Raw genomic sequence first — 21,010 nt, 5'->3', positions numbered from 1 at the left:
TGTTCTCTCTCCTTTCCAGTTTCACACCTCGATTGCTACATGTAGGGGAAGGCAGGGGTAAGTTGAGCCACCATCCCCGGGCCAATAATGAATGAGTCGGACATTGTGGTGGTGTCATGTATTGATGACCCATTACATAACCCTTAACCCCACCACATTGTTTTCAGCTTTGAAACAAAAAGTACTTTTTTAGAGGGAAAAAAATACAAATTTTAGCCAAAAAAGTAAAAAAGGGTGTGAAATAGATCAGTGCTTTTTACCCACACCTTCTTTAAATATAAGAAAGAAATAGGAACAATATTGTTTGTCCAGGTATGGATTCTCATTCTTGTCATAGTCTTTTAAATGATGGATGCATAAGAAATGTGTGGATGTGAAAATATCGCATTAAGTTCGGACTGGGGTGATTTGAGCCAGCCAACATGGGGCAATAGTTGAGCCATGGTAATTCTTATGGTAATGTATAATAATAAAAAAACCTTAAGGCCATTGATATGGAGGCAGAAAAGAGCAAATTCGCATTACAGTCCTTTTAATTTTAGAGGATGTTAGTATTTATAGAGAATTAGCAAGTAAAAAGACTGAATACAAAAATGACATGTTGGTTCCTCCCACATACATTGTGTACATATTCTTTGTGGCTCAACTTACCCCAGAAGGGGGCACAACTTACGGCACAGATGGGGCAAGTTGAGCCATTTGACATCGTTTCTATTCAAAGGTCCCATTTACTTTCAGTGTGGGGGTAGAAAGTTATAAATAAAAAATATAAAAATATTTCCCAAGAATCAAATTTAAATGCAAGGTACTTATTTCTACAATATTATTAGTCATATTCTAGCATGGAAAATGCAAAAGTGTCACAACTTACCCTGCCTTCCTCTTCTTACAGTAAATAACACAATGTTTCACTTTCTGGATACAATTCCATCTTTTTTGATAAATGACCTTTCTAAAAAAAATTGAATCATTTTACTGATGGCTTGAATATATTGTAGGTTTTTGGACATACTACTTCAAGCACATTTCTATGAAACAGATATTATCATTAACAATGAGAGTAAAAAAAAATAACTTTTTCATACATAATTAATTTTCCTTAAACTGTTTTGTCTAAAATAACAGATAAAGCTTGATTACTTTCATTATTTACTTTCAAACTGTCAAAACTTGCATTGCACAATAATGGAGTAGTATTTCATAAGCTGTCTTTAAGTTGTGCCCATTTTAATGAATGACTGGTAAGCCTTTCTTAATTTGTTTTCTCATATTTGCAACCATTTTTATTCTTTTCATCTAAGATGAAATCCAATCATTTGACCACTACAATCTCACTCTTAATAATTAATCTCCATGTATGCATGATAATTTCAATGAATTGTAATCATAACTTAAAAACAAACAATAAAATAAAAACAATAGATTTTATAATCTAGCACACTACTACCAAGACACAAACTTAGTAAAGGATCTGAAAATATTTCTCAATGCTTGCTCGATGCTTTCTCGAAAGCTGAAAAATGACACAAACAACCAACAAATTAGAATCAGAATCAAGAAATAATCATGTACAAAAATAAGAGCCTGAATTCCAAGCAATACCTCAGCAATCAAATATAAAATTAGCGATACTTAAAGACACAAAAGAAACACCAAACTATACTATGAAGTTTGAACACAAAAGATATCAAATATAAAAGGAAAAAAAATCACTCTGTACTAAATATAAAATATATCTTTCGTGTAAAAATAAAGTACTAAAATACATTTTTCTGAATTTAGATTCATAGTAGAGGCAATTACACTGCACTTTGAAGAATGTAAACAAAAATCATGTACATCTTGCACCGTTTCACATATAAAGAATCAAGCTTTGTGGTTGAGCCTTAGAAATCGATTTCAAGAAGTCTGTTGACTCTCTCTTCATCGGCAGTTCTCATCAATCTGTACATAATTATGGACGGGGGGGGTATCCTCTTTTTTACAATGGTCCCGGGCTACATGTATATGAGAATGCAAGTTAATTTGCATTTCTCAATCGACCTTCCACGAGTCGAAAATTCACCGAAATCGAAGCAATAATTATTTTTTTAGACAAGATTATCCATCAAACATCAAAATGCGCTATGCACCTCTTCTGAGTTTATTTTCTTCCAAGTCGAACTGGGGCCCATTGCGGAAAAGTTACAAACACGAAGGGCGCCCTCTACCAACAAGGGCGTCCTCTGAAATTTTGATAAAATATGACTCGGTAAAGTTGTGTACAGTGTGGAAATAATTCACACTTTGGTGACATTGATATTTGATTCATTTAATTGGAACAGAACTGGCAGGCTAAAATTCAGTGGAGTGGGCAGGTGTCACACAGATTCAACAAGGTCACTCCATTACAGTACTGAACTAGGCAAGAGAAATGGAGAGAGGTGAAGGGAGATGGAGAGAAGGTGAGAGAGATGGAGAGAGGGTGATAGAGATGGAGAGAGGGTGATAGAGATGGAGAGAGGGTGATAGAAATTGGGAGAGGGAATGGGAGAGAGTGAGAAAAGATGACATACACACAAACAAAGGATATTGTCAGAAATGGCAGATACACAGAGCTGCCAACCTGAACAAGAACATTTCAGTATTTTCAAGGCTGAAAATCAGTAGTTTGGTGAGGAAATTAGTATTTTCAAAGGAATACCTTAGGACAACACATAAACTGAAACTTTAGAAATCAGTATTTTGCATGAAACCATCAGTATTATTCTCTATTTTCAGTACTAAATACAGAAAATCAAGTACTACTTGGCGGCTCTGGATAGAGATAGCTGGAAAGAGACAGACGGACAAGAGGAAGAGAGATTTAAAAAACATATATACACATAATATACATGTACATGATGTATAGGAAAGGTGTGAGGATGGGGAGAGAAAAAGGAGAAAATAAAATTAAAATATGATTGCTAATATGATGCAAAGAGATAGGGGAAAGGGAGAAATGGGTGGCAGGAAAGACAGAAGAGAGGAAAATGAAAGGGGGAGAATGTAGCTGAACTGAGAGCTGGGAGAAATAAAGGGACCATGTATCGGTCGAAGGAGGGAGGGTATCAAGAAGCCTAGAAAGGATAAAAAGAAATATAAACAAATAGAAGAGAATATATGGGAGAATGGATAAAGGGGAAAGATGAATGAAAGAGAAAGTGAATGAAGGAGACGAGTAAGAGAGAGATAAAAAAATAAAGGCTTTGCACTTTGTCAGAGCTTTGAACTTGGCTTGAGATTGATGGTGTAATCGTTGGGCAACAAACACAATCGACAATTGAGCTGGAACTCTAAATGGGTCTGGCAGACGATCCCCCGTCCTTGATTGACGTGTCAGCGATAATCCAAACGGAGGGGACGGCCTGCCGCGCCCTGTCCGGCCCCATCACATTCTCCATTCCTCACAATAGCCCCCTGCATCACGCAAGATGGACGACCGTGTCAATCTCGACGGACCGCCACAAAAGACAATGGGGGAGGTTTCACGGAGGGACCTGTCACTGATTTTTCTTTCCTACAACTGATCCAGGCTCCTGGAATCCTGGCATCTGATTGGCCGAAGCAATCTCATCAATGAAAACGTCAATATCAACTGTTATAAGCTGCTGAAATCCTTGCATGTGATTGGCCAAGAGCAAATCTATCAGCTAAACTCACTGACAATTGTTATAAGCTACTGAAATGCTCGCAATCGAGAGCAAATTATTAGTTAAAAATAAATGACAATTACTTGCATTTGATCGACTGAGAGTTCATTCACCATTGACAGTCAATGACAGCTGTTCTAAGCTACTGAAATTCTCTACCTCAGACTGACCAAGAGCACATTTTGGGGGGTGAAAAGTCAGTGAAAACTGTTAAAAGCTACTGAAATTTTTGCATCTGATTGGCCAAAAGCAAGCCGCAAAGGCAGAAGACGGCACCACTAGAATGATACACAACCCCCATACAGGACCCCCCTCAAAAAAAAAATTGTAAAAATCAATGTTAACTGATTCCCATCATTCCACTGTTGCCATTAAGCACCACAAACTAAACAACAAAAAAACACAAAGAGCGGAGATATTGCTGGCATATCACGAGTAAAATCATAGACTATGTATAGAGTACTTTTACAACAAATAAGGATACAATTTCATTTTGAGGTTTTTTTTTACATCTAACCACACCTGATTTCCTGCTGCAAAGTCCTTTCTGTTTTTTTTTTCTTTTGTTGACCAAATGAGATTTTTGATCTACGATTTAATTTCATTTCCATATAAATGAGAAAAGCATATGCCCTTCCCTGGAGGGGACTTTTGAGAGGTTGACTCACTTATAATATCATTTCAGTGAAGGTCTATAAAGGGCCGCCATAGAGGGCTCAATGCTACTCTGGTGGCAGTCCAACAAATCCTTGCTGGGGTGTGTTAAAACCTTGTCAACTTAAAATTTAACAATGTTGAGGGCAGCACAGAAATAGCTGCAGATTAGAAATACACATATGACAATATATCTTCTTATCTAAAAACGGTCTCCTATTCTAAAGATCTGTAAAATCAAGCTTTTTCTGAACTGCCCTCTTAATTTTCTTAGATTTTGAGACACTAAATTTTTTTTCAAGTGACAAAACACTCAAGCAGAAGAAAGAGACTAGGGAAAGGAGATAAATACATGTAGTTTGTGAGTTTTCTCACAAACTTTGATGTAAATATTGAACAGTAACACTTCTCAAGGATTAACGGTATAAGGATCTTCTCTCGATTTCATCCCCAAACCCGCAAAAAACAGGAAAGATCATCAAAATCATTCAATAAAGAGTTTTCTCTAATACATCGTATTTCAGTTTTGTGATCACACATTCAAGTAATCAGATAATCAACATGGCATCACATTAATTAATTTGCCATCTTATTTCATTCATGAGACAATGCTTAGTTTTAGATGACCAAAAGCAAATAAAAGATTTATTTTTTATGGAATACAATCTTTCAGGATAATTTAATTGGAAATTTTTGGGGCTCTATGGGTTATACCCATCTAGAAGTAATGATTTAAAAATAATTTTCATTATGCAGGGAATCTAAAACAATGAGGGAAAGGTAATTGTTTTCCTACTAAGTACCATGGAATGAATTTACTATGATATGACATTCTGTTTTTTCATTAACATTGTTGTGTTTTCACTATGTTTTGGCGATCCAGCCTTACAGGTTTCTTATAACCATCAGGGATAGCCACGCAGTTTATTTTATTATCTAATCAAATTATTTGATTTTTTTTTTGTATTTTTATCCTATTTGAAAAATAAAGATTGAATTGATTTGAATTGAATTTGTTTAAATGATCTGTTGGTGAATTTCATTTAAGCATGACTTCTTGTTTTATGAGATATTCCATATTTGTCTTAATCTTAACACAGGGGGGGGGGGGGGGGGGGTGAGTTCCATGTATCCTACATGTATACCCCTAAATCTACATGTAACTTAAGAATAAACTTTGCACTTATTTGATAAAAAAAATACTTCAATTACAATACTTACAATTATATAGAACTTATTATATTTTGTTTCTTAGCGCTTTACATAATTATCATTACCCCGGTCATCGCATCCAGCAATCTATGCACTTTTTCTCAGGCCCCACATCTTCCTCCCAGAAACCATCTTTGTCCTTGTATGATTATAATCACATGTCTTCAGCTCCATGTATTTGCGGATGCGTATGCAACCAGAACAGACAAACACCCTCCAACATCCATCTATTTTTCAATTTTTACCTCTGTTTCACCCCTTTCCTAATCTTCCCTCGCTCTCCTAAGCTTCCCATGTTTTCAAAGCACGAGTGGGAGGCCTTCCCACGCACCAGGAATAAATATAAATCGATTAATAGGGCCTGGGAAATTCAGGAATAAAATGGTAATTATTTTTGTGTGCACACCCTTTGTGCACGTAGGGTACACAATGACTGAAATACATGTACACGTCAAGCTACATTTATGCAATGATAATCTTACCTTGACATAAGAAGGGTTACATAAAGATCTATTACCTGATGCTATTATCTTAGGTCTACAATAGCTCCCACATCACAAACTATGTATATGAAGGTATATCTTGCATTAAGTCAGAAAGGGGTATATAAAGATCTATTACCTGATGCTATTATCTTAGGTCTACAATAGCTCCCACATCACAAACTATGTATATGAAGGTATATCTTGCATTAAGTCAGAAAGGGGTAAATAAAGATCTATTACCTGATGCTATTATTTAAGGTACACATTGACTTACAAATCAAGCCTATGCAATGATCTATCTTGTTTTAAGTCGGAAGTGGGTATATAAATATCTATTACCTGATGCAACTATCTTCAGTATGCATGTTTAATGCAATACAGATCAAGTTATACAATGATTAATCTCATATTCAGACAGAAGTGGGATATATGAAGAACTATTACCTGATGCTATTATCTTAATGTAGGTACATAATGGCCAACACTTCAATTTATCCAATTATTTCTCTAATATTGACTCAAAAGGTAGTACATAGACATTTATTACCCAATTACCATAGTCTCCTGTGTGTAGCACTGCGGTCCAGCGGATTAGTCTCCAGACCTTGAAACAAAGGGTTGTGGGGTTGAATCCCAGCCATGGCGTGATTTCCCTTCAGCAAGAAATTTATCCACATTGTGCTGCACTCGACCCAGGTGAAGTGAATGGGTACCGGTAGGAAGCAATTCCTCAAAAAGCTGTGAGCATCAGAATCAGTGGACTACAACCTTAGCTGGGGTGATATAGGAGCACCTTGAGCACCTAACAAGGTGGATCTGTGCGCTATGCAAATGCCTTATATTATCTTATCATACATGTAAATGTAGCTTGACTCGATTACTAGCCTTCGGCCTCTACAACGTCCTCTGGCAAGATATTTTAACTCGACATTCGTTAGATATTAAATTCAAGTCACTACAACTGCTGAGTACATGTAGTGTTATAATGATGACAAGTTCTGCCTCTTGCATAAGTTTATGTCACCTCACACGACCGTTACTAGAGACAATGTTGTTTGGATACCGTATACAAATTTCCAATACTGGTCATAGCAAGTAATACAGTTGTATGCGTTAAGTATTGTGCAGCAGAAAATTCTGCTTCAATCAAACCCTTGTATTAACATTACGACCACTCTTTTTGAAAAGCCCCAACAACGATTGCAGATATTTTGAAATGACCATAACTACATATAAATAAGATGGCAGAATTTGAACACTTTTAAAGATGTTGATTTTCTGGTTCGGTTCACTGACTTGTTAGCACCACTGTACCTGTATACCATTTGACAACTACAGTAAACCCCCCCTCCCTTCCTTCAGCACACGCATCTGTACGGCACTCTCAGGCGAGCCTTCATTATATGTTACTCTTCAAATAGTGAAGGACTTCCATTTCATCTAAAACCTCCTGAGGACCGTTTCATAAAGCTGTTCGTAAGTTAAGAGCGACTTTAAGAATGACTGGTGATCCTTTCTTATGCGCTAAACCATCGCCAATTCAATATACCACTTACCGCAAGAAGGGATCACCAGTCCTTCTTCAAGTCGCTCTTAACTTACGAACAGCTTTATGAGACACCCACCAGATATTGTTGATTATACACCTGCAGGGTGCTTCATCGAGCTGTTCGTTAAGTTACGAGCGACTTTACGAATGACCGGTGATCCTTTCTTGTGGTAAATGATGTATGCTACATTTTCAGTGGTGTTGATGAAAGGATCACCAATCATTCATAAAGTCGCTCGGTACTAGAGAACAGCTTTATGAAACACCCATCAGGAAAATACAAGACCTTGGCAATGGGTAGCTCCCTGGGGATGCCATCGTCCAGTGATGTAATTGAGGCCGTTACTTCCTAAGCCACAAGGCCGCTGGAGAAAACCTTTTCCCTTAGACTTTGTACATGTGACTCGGGCCGAGGCCAAAGCAAAGGCTGGCAATATATAGCGTTGACGTGCTCCCTGCCCGTCATTACAGTTGGATACCATGCTTGGGCTCGAACGCATTTATACAGGGTTGTTTGTAATGATTGAGTGATCTATGTGAGAACCGTGAAAAGGGGATCAAAATTGCCAAAATCGGGAGAAAGGGGTATACTTTTTCAACACCCTTTGTGCGTGCAGTGCATGGAAAGGGTATAATTCACCCTATCGTGGAAATTGAATATTGGAGACATTATTCAAGGTGGGGAAAACATGGCAAAATACTTGTTTAGGGTACTCCGAGATTGATAACTACTCCATGGACAGGCATGGTGTTCACCTTGCACTAACAGTGCCAAAAAAGTAAACATTTTGAAGGCAAATCAATTGATTTGAACCACCAATCCAGTTTTTGTTGGGACACCCTGTAGGCACTCAAGGCCTGATTCGAAAGTCCTTTTATACTGCTGAAATACAAAAGTTTGGGTAGACTCAATTGGCAATAGGGTTTGATGCATGCTTCTCTGACTCAATCACCTGGAAGGATTTCACTGACAACTGTTATAAGCTGGAACAGAATTAAATATGAAATAAAATATAAAGCAGCTTTAAAAACAAGTACATTCTTTGACACTTCTGTTTTGGGACAAGTGGAAATTTACTTCCCACAGGTTCATCTCCACCTTCTGAAATTGGCTTCTTTCACTTCCATTATTATCATTTTTTCCGTCTTTGTGCATACCATCCTGAGTTTGTTTTTCCCATCACCTGAAACAGACAGGAGATGAGGCATGTTACCATGGCAACAGCATCTACATCAAGGAGTTCATCCAGAGTTTGCTTGACAAAATCCCGTGGGCGAGCAGTCATTAAGCCCGCAGGGGATGATTATCGCCCACTTGCTGCGTGGAACTTGACGAAGGCGACGGCAGCCAGCTCCTTGCAAAACTCTTCCAGGACGATGACACCTTCTAATAAATCAATGTACGGCAAGCTGAAAAGACACAAGGTGAGAGAGAGAGAGTGGTTGATAAAAGGAGGGCATGATGGGTATATCGATCCCTGGGAGAGATACAATCTGGGATGCGAACAATGAACGAGGCTCGCAAGGGGAAGGAGTTAACTTGAAACCGTGTCATGAGACCTGTCCGCATGCACAATTTAACGCTGACCTTATGACACTAAGAAATCATAGATGCACGATTCCAACAAGCGTTATAGATCATCCGACTTTTGACCGATGTAAATCTTGAGTTCACCGTGGATGCTGCAGAAGTGCTTACCTGGGACTTTATCATGATGTTCATGAAACAGCTAAGTTCATAAACAACCCATCAAAGCTGAAGAGCTTGTCACAAACTGCACTTAATTATCCGTTTTTATGCTACAATCCACTGTACCAATAACATCTGCCCCAATATAAAAATGTTCATCAGGAGTCGGTTTCATAAAACCTGTTATGATAACAAATTTGCAATAGCACTTAAAAGCTACTGAAATCCTTCTTTCTGATTGGCTGATGGTAAACTTGTTATCAAAATTGTGCATTTGCTACGAGGACAAGTCTTTCTGAAAGAGTACCCAGGTGTTGTTAGATGGCAACATGACAAAACTTCAAAACAGTTTGTGCCATTTATTACATGTACCTCCTAGATACTGGTACAAACCAGTTTAAGATACCTAAAATATGGAATAAATATACACACTTGTTTTCCAGACAACATCATTATGAAGAGGGCTCTCAACCCCGGTGGGTGTTTCATAAAGCTGGTCACAAGTTACAAAAGACTATGTGCGTGAGTGGTGATCCTTCCTTGGCTTAATGAGAGAACCTCAAGCTCGCCTTTGGAACCTAAGAACATGTTCAAGTTTGTGCATAACTCTACGAATAGCTTTATGATACATCCACCAGGGGGCCGTTTCATGAAGTTAAGAGTGACTTTACGAACGACTGGTGATCCTTTCTTGTGGTAAATGATATTCGCCATTAAATGTTCATTGGTGATTATTTAGAGAACAAGAAAGGTTTACCAGTCGTTCTTAAAGGCGCTCTGAACTTACCAACAGCTTTATGAAACACCCACCAGGGTGAATTGGCCAGGTGGATGTTTCATAATGCTGTACGTAAGTTAAGAGAGAAATCAAGAATGACTGGTGAACCTTTCTTACGCGCTACAATCACCAATGAACATTTCATGGTGAATATCATTCACCACAAGAAAGGATCACCCGTTGCTCTTAAAGTCGGTCTTAACATTATACAAACTTATACTTTATGAAACAGCCACCAGGGTATGCCACCCGATATGCAGTATGGCAAGCAATTTGAACATTAAATCCTACAGGTATTTCAAATAAAAAGATATCATTTTATTCATATTAAGACTTCATTTCTTCACAACAAGAAATTATTATGTGTTGATATCAAGATATTGCATTAAATAATGAAATACATGTAGCTAGCCCTATACATGTACACAGAATTTGCATACCCTGGCTAAATCTTCCTGGGCCATGTTTCAGAGACAAGTTATGATAAAAAATACTATCATCTGATCAGATTGAAGGATTTCAGTAGCTTTTAACTGCTATTGCAAATGTGTTATTCATAAGTTTTATGAAATGGGACCCAGGTGCGATATATGTACCTCCCCAAGGTACATGTAGATAGCGACAGTGACAATGTGATGTCAAAATGTTACATACACACGGGATATACTTATATACATTTTTTCCACTTGGTGGCAAAATTACAATGACTAATTAACTGAACTTCCTTTTTTTAAAAGCCAGATTGAAATATGAAGGGAAAATGTATTAAAAATATTGATAACATTTCAAATGCATTAGGTTTATACTCATTGAATATAGCAATGACAGAAATAAAAATGTAGTAGTGTAGTAAGTAGGAGTTAGTAATACAAGAAGCTCATTGATGAATACTGTTTGATATATTTGAAGGAGCCCCCACACTAGTCTTAACAGATGGATACATAGACATTCAAGAATATAAAGGATTTTTATTGAGTGATACTAAAGGTATTTACTTTATAATTTCACAATCATTATGATATGACATCCTAGTGTCATAGGTTTTATGGTACACCATGTATCTTTCTTGGGCAAATTCTCCTGCAGACGACAAGAACACATTTGTCGAAACGCTGAATTTGGGTAGTCCTCTTCAGGACAAACAATTGCCCACGAAACATACATGGAGTAACGTGAAACCTACAACACTTCTCTTCTTCACCATGGAAACCTTCAGAAGTTATACAGTAGATCCTGCCCCATCACGTAGCTGTATTGGACAGCAGTCAAAAGTTCTTTTCCTTTCAAGTTTTTTTCCAACCACTCGTAAATACCGTATCTCAAGGAGAATTTTCAAATGCTGTTACCTCTTTAAAATCATAATGAGAACATCAAACTTTGACTAAAAATAATTTATCACTGACACTAAAACTACAAAATTTATGTTTTAAAATAATTTTGAAGAAAAGAAAGACATCAATAAAGCTGTAAATCTAAAGGCTGAATGATAAGGGACAAATTCAAAATCCATTCTCAAATCTCTTCATATTTTACAAAACTACATCACTCTAATCATATAAACGTAACATGCAACACACGTAGTTACTCAAAATACATTCCTGACTTTGATTAATCTACAGTATTGATGATTTTCATTCATAGCAGTTGAAAAAAAAATGAATAAACATCAATATCATGACACAAACATTTTATAACATCATCAGTTTTGGCAAAGCATGCACATACATGTACATCTATGTAATATACTCAATCATTTATCAAATCTGGGGGCTGTTTCATAAAGCTGTTCGTAAGATAAGAACGACTGTTGAACCTTTCTTACGCGCTAAACCATCGCCAAGGAATATACCATTTACCATAAGAAAGGATCACTGGTCATTCTTAAAGTCACTCTTAACTTACAAACAGCTTTATGAAACACCCATCTGCATTCCAGTTGGTAATGAACATGCATCAACAAATTATTAAATTATGTAATAGCCATACAATAATTTTAATCTTGTATGTTAAATTGAAAAGAAATAATTGTTAATAAGCAGCAAAATCCCATTTTATACATGCATTTATTCTTTTTTTTTCATCTTCAGCTTCATTTACTGACCAATACCAATCAAATACTTCAATTTGTGGGAGGTTTCATATGTCAAGCATTTCTGTGAATAAACATTCTATGCATTTTTAAAAGCAAGTTACAAATGATAATCCTTTTTGTTAAATAGCATACTTGTTTGAATCACCACATATTCTGTCACATTCGATATTTAACTCTTAAAATTGAATAATGCAATGACACTCATGAGGATAATCATGCTGGTCCATACCAATAGGGGTTTGTGAACTCTATTTCCCCTCCCAAACCTCCCTTCTCCATTTGTACTGAACATTTTCAGTCAATCACACCAAAAAGATGCACCTGGGGATCGTTTCATGAAAAGAATTGTCGGACGTTTTATCCGACAAGTCCTGTTTTATCCGACAGTTACTATAGTTACAGTGCTTCTCAACCAATCAGAATCCAGGAAAGTTGTCAGATCTGACAACTTGTCAGACAAAAATATTAATGAAACGCCCCCAGAAGTTTAATTTTGATTGTAAAACTTTCAGTTATTCAGATCATTCGCTTCATTTCCTATCTCCGAATGTGCCCCCCCCCCCCCTCATATCTCCACTTCACCTTTGTTTTGTTCTAAAGACCAGATCAAATGTTAAATCTTTTCAAAAAAACAACCTAAACAACTGAGTTTTATTTTAGCTACATGTATATTACTTGAGTGAGATTTGTGAATGCATGCATGAATAAGACTAAATTGTTATTCAAAATGAATAAATAATAAAATCTGCTTAAATGTGTTTTGCAGTTAGGTTTTGAGCATAGACAATCTATATTTCTTGTACATATATTTTACAATATTTGATGTATCATATAAAACCCAAGATTAATTGTAAAACTTCCCACTTGAAAACATAAAACCAGCTTTTATTGGGGTTGGATTCCCCTTTAAGGTGTTATAATCATTCAGTATTTACATAATGATTAATATAAATATGCAGGAATATTTTTTTTCAAGGAGAATTAACCAAGTAAGCCTATCATGATAGTACCAACATTAAGAAAGATAAATTAAGTTGAATTGCATGATGTTTTATATTTCGAGGGAGGGTCAGGATTAATGTAAATATATTTGTAACTTGCCAACCCCAAACCAACAATAAGTGGCCTAAAATTTAGAGACTTTTATTGAGCTTTTAAAAGCACATCCTAAGCTTTGCAATGATATATAAGTCGGAGATTGATCAATAATATCCCACCCAAGTACTTGATTGAATGTATAAGAAAGTCAGTGAGAAAATAGGGTTCACTAAAGTGTCGGATGTGCACACTGTATCTTGGTGAAACTTCCAAGCAGTCTTGAAAAAGTGAGGTGAAAGAAACTGCTATATTTCATGTTTTATGTAACGTTACAAACAACTTCAAATTCCGTTCATATGACCTACATGTAACTCTATTATTTTCATTTTTTGAAGAGCAAATGAAAAATTGTGGCTATTTACGAGAGCATTCTCTGGTGACTTATTTTTGGTTATGTGGTGGCAGGTAGCATTTTGTTTTATCTGTATGTTATTAGGTACAGTATTGTCAATCTATCCAGATGATACATGTATAAGTACAAAAGTTTTATATAACATATATAAGCGATTATAATGGATTCATTGATCTTGCCAGGATCCATGTCAACAAAACACATGCAAACAAACAAAAACAAACAAAAAAGTTGCATATTTTTAGATGTAGACTTATTGCATTTCCCATATTTTTTTCTTTTTTCCCCTTCAAGATAACAATCTGTACACAAAAAAAAATAATTGTAGGAGAGTGAGATGTCTTATATATACAAAATATACCATGTGTATACATCATGAATATATGTTAACATCTGTATTTCAATTAGGTGTATGTAAATATGTTCATGTATATAATATAAGCATATAATATATTTTCAATAATGGACACATATAAAACGAAAGATTATTGAAGTTCATGTTAACATTTCCTGGCTTAAGAAGCAACTTCCCACTTACATGTACATGTAATATACCGCTACAAGTTCTTACAATTTTGTCAATTATAAATATGTGGGTTAGTAGAATGGGTTGATGCATATCGAATGGTTTTGATGTTAGGGTGGGGTGGGGGTGGGGGTACAGGCAAACATAAAGTGGGAGTGGGGTGGGGTGGAGTTATGGATATCCCACGGACTGGATGCAGTACACTGTTCCTACATATACAGTGCAATGTCAGGCATGGTCCAACACTTACTTCATAATGGCGCTTGCTCCACTCCTGTATATAAATACCACACGTTCATATAAACACATTACATATATACACTAAATTTACCTAGACGTAGAAAGCTAGTAATTGCCATTGAATTTCTATATGCAAACTTTAAAGGAGAATGAAACCATTGGAACAAGATAGCTTGTATGAAAACAGAAAAATCAAAGAAACAGATCAACAAAAGTTTGAGAAAAATCGGACAAATAATGAGAAAGTTATGAGCATTTGAATATTGCGATCACTATTGCTATGGAGATAGCAAATTAGCAATGCGACAAAGATGTGTGATGTCACTTGTGAACAACTCTCCCCATTCCTTTAGTATGTATTTCACTTGAATTGCCTCTTTTGTCACATCTATCCATAGATCATATGTTCTTTCTACATGAGGGTATGTAATACATATTTTTTTAAGAATACATCATGGATAAAGAGTTTGTATCGTCATAAGAAAAAGCAAAAATAGACATTTTGAGGGTATTTTATAGTCCACCAAATAGAAAGTTGTTCATCAGTGACATCACACATCCTTGTCGTATTGCCAATGGGAGGATCTCCATAGCATTAGTGATTGCAATATTCAAATGCTCATAACTTTCTCATTATTTGTCCGATATTTTTCAAACTTTCTTTATTCTTATTCTTTGATTTTTCTGTTCCTACACAAGCCTACTTGTTCCAAAGGTTTCATTCCCCTTTAACGGTAGTACATATCAACGTTACTGATACCAGTGAGTGAAACTTTAAATGGACATCCACATGATGGTGTCAATGATGATAGGTTGGGCAAGGTATATGCTACAGAATAGCTCAACCAAGACCAGGGTCCTATGTCATAAATACTTGTTACCATAACAGCTCGGCCAATCAAATCAAATGATTTCAGTAGCTTAAAACTGTTACTGCAAACTTATGTTAACAAGTTTTATGAAACAGGCCCTTGAACAGGGATGGAGAAAAAAAAACTATGTACGTGTATGTCGCCTTGGAAGTAATTTGGCATTTCTTTCTACCATTTCTGATGCTTGTGCAGTGCTTTGCTTTGGACAATGCCTTTTACAGTAATAACGATAATTTACGATAATTTTGTGAAGCCATCACACCAATATAAATCTTCCCACAGAAGTGTGTAGTAAAATAAGCAAGATAAGTAGTGAAAAAAAAATATTGGAAGAATCAAGAAAATTCAGATCATTACCTCCAAATTCATAACGGCTGAAACCTTGTGAATTTTTTATAAAATATCATTTCTTGGCATGGCTAATCCTTTTGTTTATGTAAATGAACTGCTTTTTTATATCCATGAGCTATCTTTTATCAGTTCTTTAATATCTAGTTTCCAGTAAAGTACCTGAGGTATACGTGTTTATTACGTCCTTATTTCACTGCGTTCCATGCAAGTTAGCTTAAAAAGACATATGAACTGCAAAGATATTTGTAATATATAAACTTTGTGATTACAAAGATATTTCTAATGTTTTTATACCTGTCTTGCTCCTCCACGATGCCCATGAGCTGTTGTCTGACAAGAAAGAGCTGCTTCTGAAACTCCGGGATTGACCTCACTCTCACACTAAGATCACCCACCACCTAAGAATATAGTGGAAATCAATTGAATATTAAAGGGGAAGTTCACCCTGAAGAAAACTTTGTTGTAAAAATAGCAGAAAAAATACTAAAATATATTGGTGAAGGTTTGAGGAAAATCCGTTAAAGAATAAGAAAGTTATTAGAGTTCAAAGTTTTGGATTTGTGACGTCATAAACGAGCAGCTGCCCCATGTGTTATGTAATATGAAATGCATGAATTTCAAATTTTATATGGTTGCTGATGACTTAATTTTGTTTTCTATTCATGATCGGGTGTGAAATGATTTGTCTATTGATATACAAAAGGTACAGTAAAAACCATTTTCAAGTTTCTGAGAAAATGACATTTCATTGATTTTTTACCATTCGCTATGTAGGAATGCTGCTCGCATATGACGTCACAAATCAAATAATTGAAATTCTAATAACTTTTTAATTATTTGATGAATTTTTCTCAAACCTTCTGCAATATTTTTATTATTTTTTCTGCTATTTTTACAATAAACTTTTTGTCAGGGTGAACTTCCCCTTTAAAGAGAAATGCCAGTAAACACTGATTTCATCAAAAATTCTGTAAAACCAGGCTTAATTATCAGTATATCATCGAGGATCTAGATCTGGTACAGTTACATAAACTGAACTTTGAAATCTTGAAATCTACGCTGAAAAATGTTCACACTGAAGATCACCAACACAGATAAGCGCACGTGGGACAGTGTATTATTACTGCTTTGAATGTCGGCCCAACGCTTCACACAAATCCTGTGCTTATTTGATAATTTCTCAGTAATTACACAATTTCTTCCAGAATCCTTTGGCACATATTGTTTATTCACACAAAAAACACTTTGGTGGCCATTTCATTGGATTCCGTACGAACTCATTTCGATATTGTTACCACAACTGGCATTTACCTTTAAGGTGAAGAGAAAGATGGGAGAATTACATGATCGCTTCATTTTTTTAAAGGTAACTTTATACAAGGACTCAGATAAATAATGTTTACCACTGACAATTTTAACACTGTTGGCCTATTTGCATAGATAACACAGAGAACAGATAATTCACTGAATTATAAACACTATGGCCTGAATTCAGAAAGGTGGTTTCAATTCAATTCAATTCAATTATTCTTTTCCATTAAAAAAACAACAAAATATGAACATTTGAAATACACATGTTTATACAAAAATAAATCAAATACAGAAGCATAGTAAATTAATATTGTGATAGAAATAAATGGAAAATGGAACACCTGTAGAAAGCTTTTAAAAAAGCTTGTAAATGGCAGGAGTCCAAAAGTTAACAAAATACAAATATAATAATGATAATAATATTAGATGGCGTAGGTATTTGAATTAAACGTCTTGCCCCCCCCCCTATCCCCACCTGCTCCCTGTCCCAACTCCCCCACCCCCCTACCCATCTCTCTCTCTCAGGTAAAATTCAAAATTAATATTATAGGCTAAAATCTTAATTTACATTAAATTAATATGACAACAGATACACTTTGAGATTTTTTTTGAAAGTATTCAAAAAGACATTCTCCGTAATCGAAGTTGGTAATGAGTTCCATACTGTCGGCCCTGTATATCTGTTTTTTGCATATCAATATTCCAAATATGTAGTTTTTTACTGTTTTGAGTGTTATATTTGTGAATCATAGAATTAGTTTCAAACATGTTGGCAAGAGGAGGCAAAACGGTTCCTTTGATACACTTGAATACAAAAATGGCAAAGTTTTAAAAAACCACGGTTGATTCCACGGTTTATGCAGATTTCCTGTATGAATTACGCTTCATTTAGCACACCAATTGGTCTTGCAAACCACATCGCAAAGTGGTATTCAAACTGTTGTGAAAGTAAGATCGTTTCCAAGACTGCATCAAGCCTTAGTTTTCCATTAATTTCCGAACATTTTTTTTTGTTCCTGCTTGTTTCCCACGCATTTTAAGGAGCTCATACCGCGCAGAAGGATATATGCTAATAGTTTCTGCTCTATATAAATCAGTATATATCATTATGTTAAACTTATTTCCACAAAACCGATTTTCACTGAATAAGTTTGAGGAAGTAGAAGAGAACAGGGTCTTAGATTTCTACTGACATACTAACCTTCTCCAAGACACTATAAAGATTCCTACATCCTGGTGCGATGGTTAAGAAGGGGTCCAGGAGGTACTCGTGTATGTGAGGGTGTGGATATAGTGCAATCTTGGCCAGTACTGATGTCACTTGAAGGTTGACCTCATATGTCTGTAATGGTAGAGGATATCACAAGATGATAAGCTATTAGAATTTGACAACCAATTTTAACATCAGTGTGGATAATGATTGCTTTACATGTAACTCCCACGAAAGGGGCATCAGTGATAAGTAAAACCCTTCATAACTTACAAACACCTTTAGGCATAAACAAAAAAAAATACTTTGTCCTCATAAGCCCCAAATAAAAAAGTTATGTCAGCCGGTCATGTTTTTCAATACATATACCTTTGCTGCTGCGCTGTACAAAGTGGAATAATTTATTTATGCAGTCAAACATGTAAAAGTGCTTTTTTAGCCAGTACATACAAATTTTAGCAAATTCTTCACCAAAATCAGAATTTTTTTCACAAAAAAATGCATCTTAATATTCTTAGTCTGCTTTAAAAATAGAAATAAAAAACTCATTTTTTCCACCTTTTATTGCCGGTTGAATGAGGGAAACAATTTTTTTTTTTGGGGGGGGGGGGTCTTATGGAACACCTACCTGGTCTAACATCCTAGAGAGTTTGTCAAAGAGAATCTTGATGAATGCTCCCTCGTAGAACGGTTCGGACTCAGGCAGTCTCTCCACAGGCGTAGGGTAGTTTGGCCAATCGTAAGGAAGACTGTTTACCGTGCACTCTCGGAACTGAAAAAAAAACACACACTTAAGATGAGTACAACTACATGTAACTTGCTTTTGAAGATAATAGGCCTATATGGCCTATTATATGGCCTATATGGTCAATCATCTTCTGGCAAACATGCCAATTTCTTGTATCTTGAACTTTCCCATCATCCCATAATTCTCTTCCCATAATCCCATAACTTAAGTTTATATTAAGAAATTGAATGCTAGACAGAATTTTGAAATTGATCATGTGGCTATGATGTGGGAAATTTGAATGCTGCTTCTTCTCTCCACAGGTGAGCCATTGTAGCCAAAAACGCTGGTGTCAAGTCATGTACACTTTATGTATGTACATATACACTGTACTTTGCCAACGCACACAAACGGTAGTGTGGTGTGTGTGAGGCGATTGTGTTATAAGTGGCAAATAATAGTGATCAAAAACGATAGAGAACAGCAGATCTCCCTATCATTTTTTGACAATATGATTTCTTTTCTTTTTTTAATTATTTATTTCAAGGTTCCTTAATTATGATAAGGGATATCAAAAAAAGTTTGATGACTCTTTATTGAATTGTCTAAAAACAGGGGTGCAGTTCAGTTTGTTACTTTATGGTACACCATGTATAACAACTTCAATGTATCATCGAATACAACCACAGGTAAATAAATTGTTATATTACATAGGTTATGTATGTTCTAATCAGTTTTAGATCATTAAGCCATCACGTGACCATAGCTGCTAGAATCGCATTAGCTATATTCTAGGATTTGACGTTAGCTCAGTTAATATAACTGTATTGTATTGTCAACTGAGGCGTTATATTCACTAAGGTGACGTCACTGACTGCGTACAAGCTGCGTAATCAGGTAGTTTGTTTGATGTACACGCTATTGTTAACGCATCAATTGCATGAAGAACACGCTTGATGTATTTTCCAAAATTTTCTATTATGACGTAGATGGATCAGAGATGTAGCAAGAATTTCGGGTTAGAGCCAGATGATGAATGCAATTCTGATGGCGAATCCCGATAGACTATATACACCGTACATGTAATATAACAGATATTGCCTGGTCTATTTTTTTAATAAATAACATTTCAACTCCCCTCCGAAGCTATATTTTTCCTCGGGAGAATATTTTTCCCTCAGCGCTGAGCGCTTCAGGCAAAATATAATCCCTTGGAAAAAATATAACTCCGTTGGGGAGAGGAAATGTTATATTTACACTCTAGGTAGGCAATATCTGTATAATATTATAACAGGTGTTCGAAACTGAGATAAAGCTTACGTTTCGATGCGCCTCTCTAAGGTACATGTCGTACCCTGTATCCCCAGTTAGGTAGGAAGACTTATTCTCTTCTGGTATCAACCCTAGAAAACTGGAAAGGCAAACATTATCATAGTTTATGTTCATAATTTATACATGTTCAGGAATTCATTATAAATTGCATCCAAGTAAAAGGGAAATATAATACTCAGTCATTTTTTCAGCACACATGTAGATAAATGATTTATATTGTATATCAATATCATAATGAAGTTCAAATATTCTTAATTGATACCTTCATGTTTTTAATTGATACCTTCATGTACAAGCAATATCACATGAAATACACATGAATGTGTAGAGCAAGATTAAATTTCAAATTTTGTAAGTCTGACCCCCTTTTTCCTATTCTTAATACACTTCTCTGACTGCCTGAACAACAGTAATTTGACAGCAGTATACCATTTCATAATAATAATAATAATAGGCATTTATATAGTGCCATCTATCTAGATATATTCTATTCCGAGGCGCGTTGTTATTATTATTACCCTGGCTTTAGCTCGAGCTGCCTTTCAGCACTCATGCATTCAAGGAATTAATCCTGCCGGGTACCCATTCACCTCACCTGGGTCGAGTGCAGCACAATGTGGATAAATTTCTTGCTGAAGGAAATTACGCCATGGCTGGGATTCGAACCCAAGACCCTCTGTTTCAAAGTCAGAAGACTTATCCACTGGGCCACAACGTTCCACTAGAAATCTACATAATATGCACAATTATCAATTGAATTCCATCATTGAAGCTTTCTTCTAATTACTAGAAAACAAAAACATTCCAAATAGGTCTCAAAAATAGAGAGTCAGAAATACATTCTTCTTAATGACAAAAAA

General features: G+C 35.8%; 1 protein-coding gene across 3 annotated transcripts in view; it reads right to left on the bottom strand.

Annotated features, from left to right (window-relative positions):
- Positions 1 to 3,659: 3,659 nt before the first annotated feature.
- Positions 3,660 to 21,010, bottom strand: part of LOC121425078 (protein FAM160B1-like) — a 30,135-nt gene continuing 12,784 nt past the window's right edge. Inside the window, exons 11-18 of one of the 3 annotated variants that reach the window (XM_041621042.1) lie at positions 20,139 to 20,229; positions 18,720 to 18,863; positions 18,083 to 18,223; positions 15,865 to 15,968; positions 14,358 to 14,381; positions 7,648 to 8,981; positions 6,159 to 7,472; positions 3,660 to 6,054 (exon numbers count right to left, since the gene is read on the bottom strand). In XM_041621042.1, coding sequence (XP_041476976.1) covers positions 8,876 to 8,981; positions 14,358 to 14,381; positions 15,865 to 15,968; positions 18,083 to 18,223; positions 18,720 to 18,863; positions 20,139 to 20,229 — 610 coding nt within the window. In that variant the 3' untranslated portion in view covers positions 3,660 to 6,054; positions 6,159 to 7,472; positions 7,648 to 8,875. Of the gene's footprint in view, positions 7,473 to 7,647; positions 8,982 to 14,357; positions 14,382 to 15,864; positions 15,969 to 18,082; positions 18,224 to 18,719; positions 18,864 to 20,138; positions 20,230 to 21,010 lie in introns of all 3 variants that reach the window. The other 2 variants (XM_041621041.1, XM_041621043.1) reach the window with 2 other exon arrangements.

Source organism: Lytechinus variegatus, chromosome 12 (genome assembly GCF_018143015.1).
Source record: "Lytechinus variegatus isolate NC3 chromosome 12, Lvar_3.0, whole genome shotgun sequence".
NCBI lineage: Eukaryota > Metazoa > Echinodermata > Echinoidea > Temnopleuroida > Toxopneustidae > Lytechinus > Lytechinus variegatus.
Note: the sequence above shows the minus strand (reverse complement) of the source record. Positions and strands in the feature narration are given on the sequence as shown.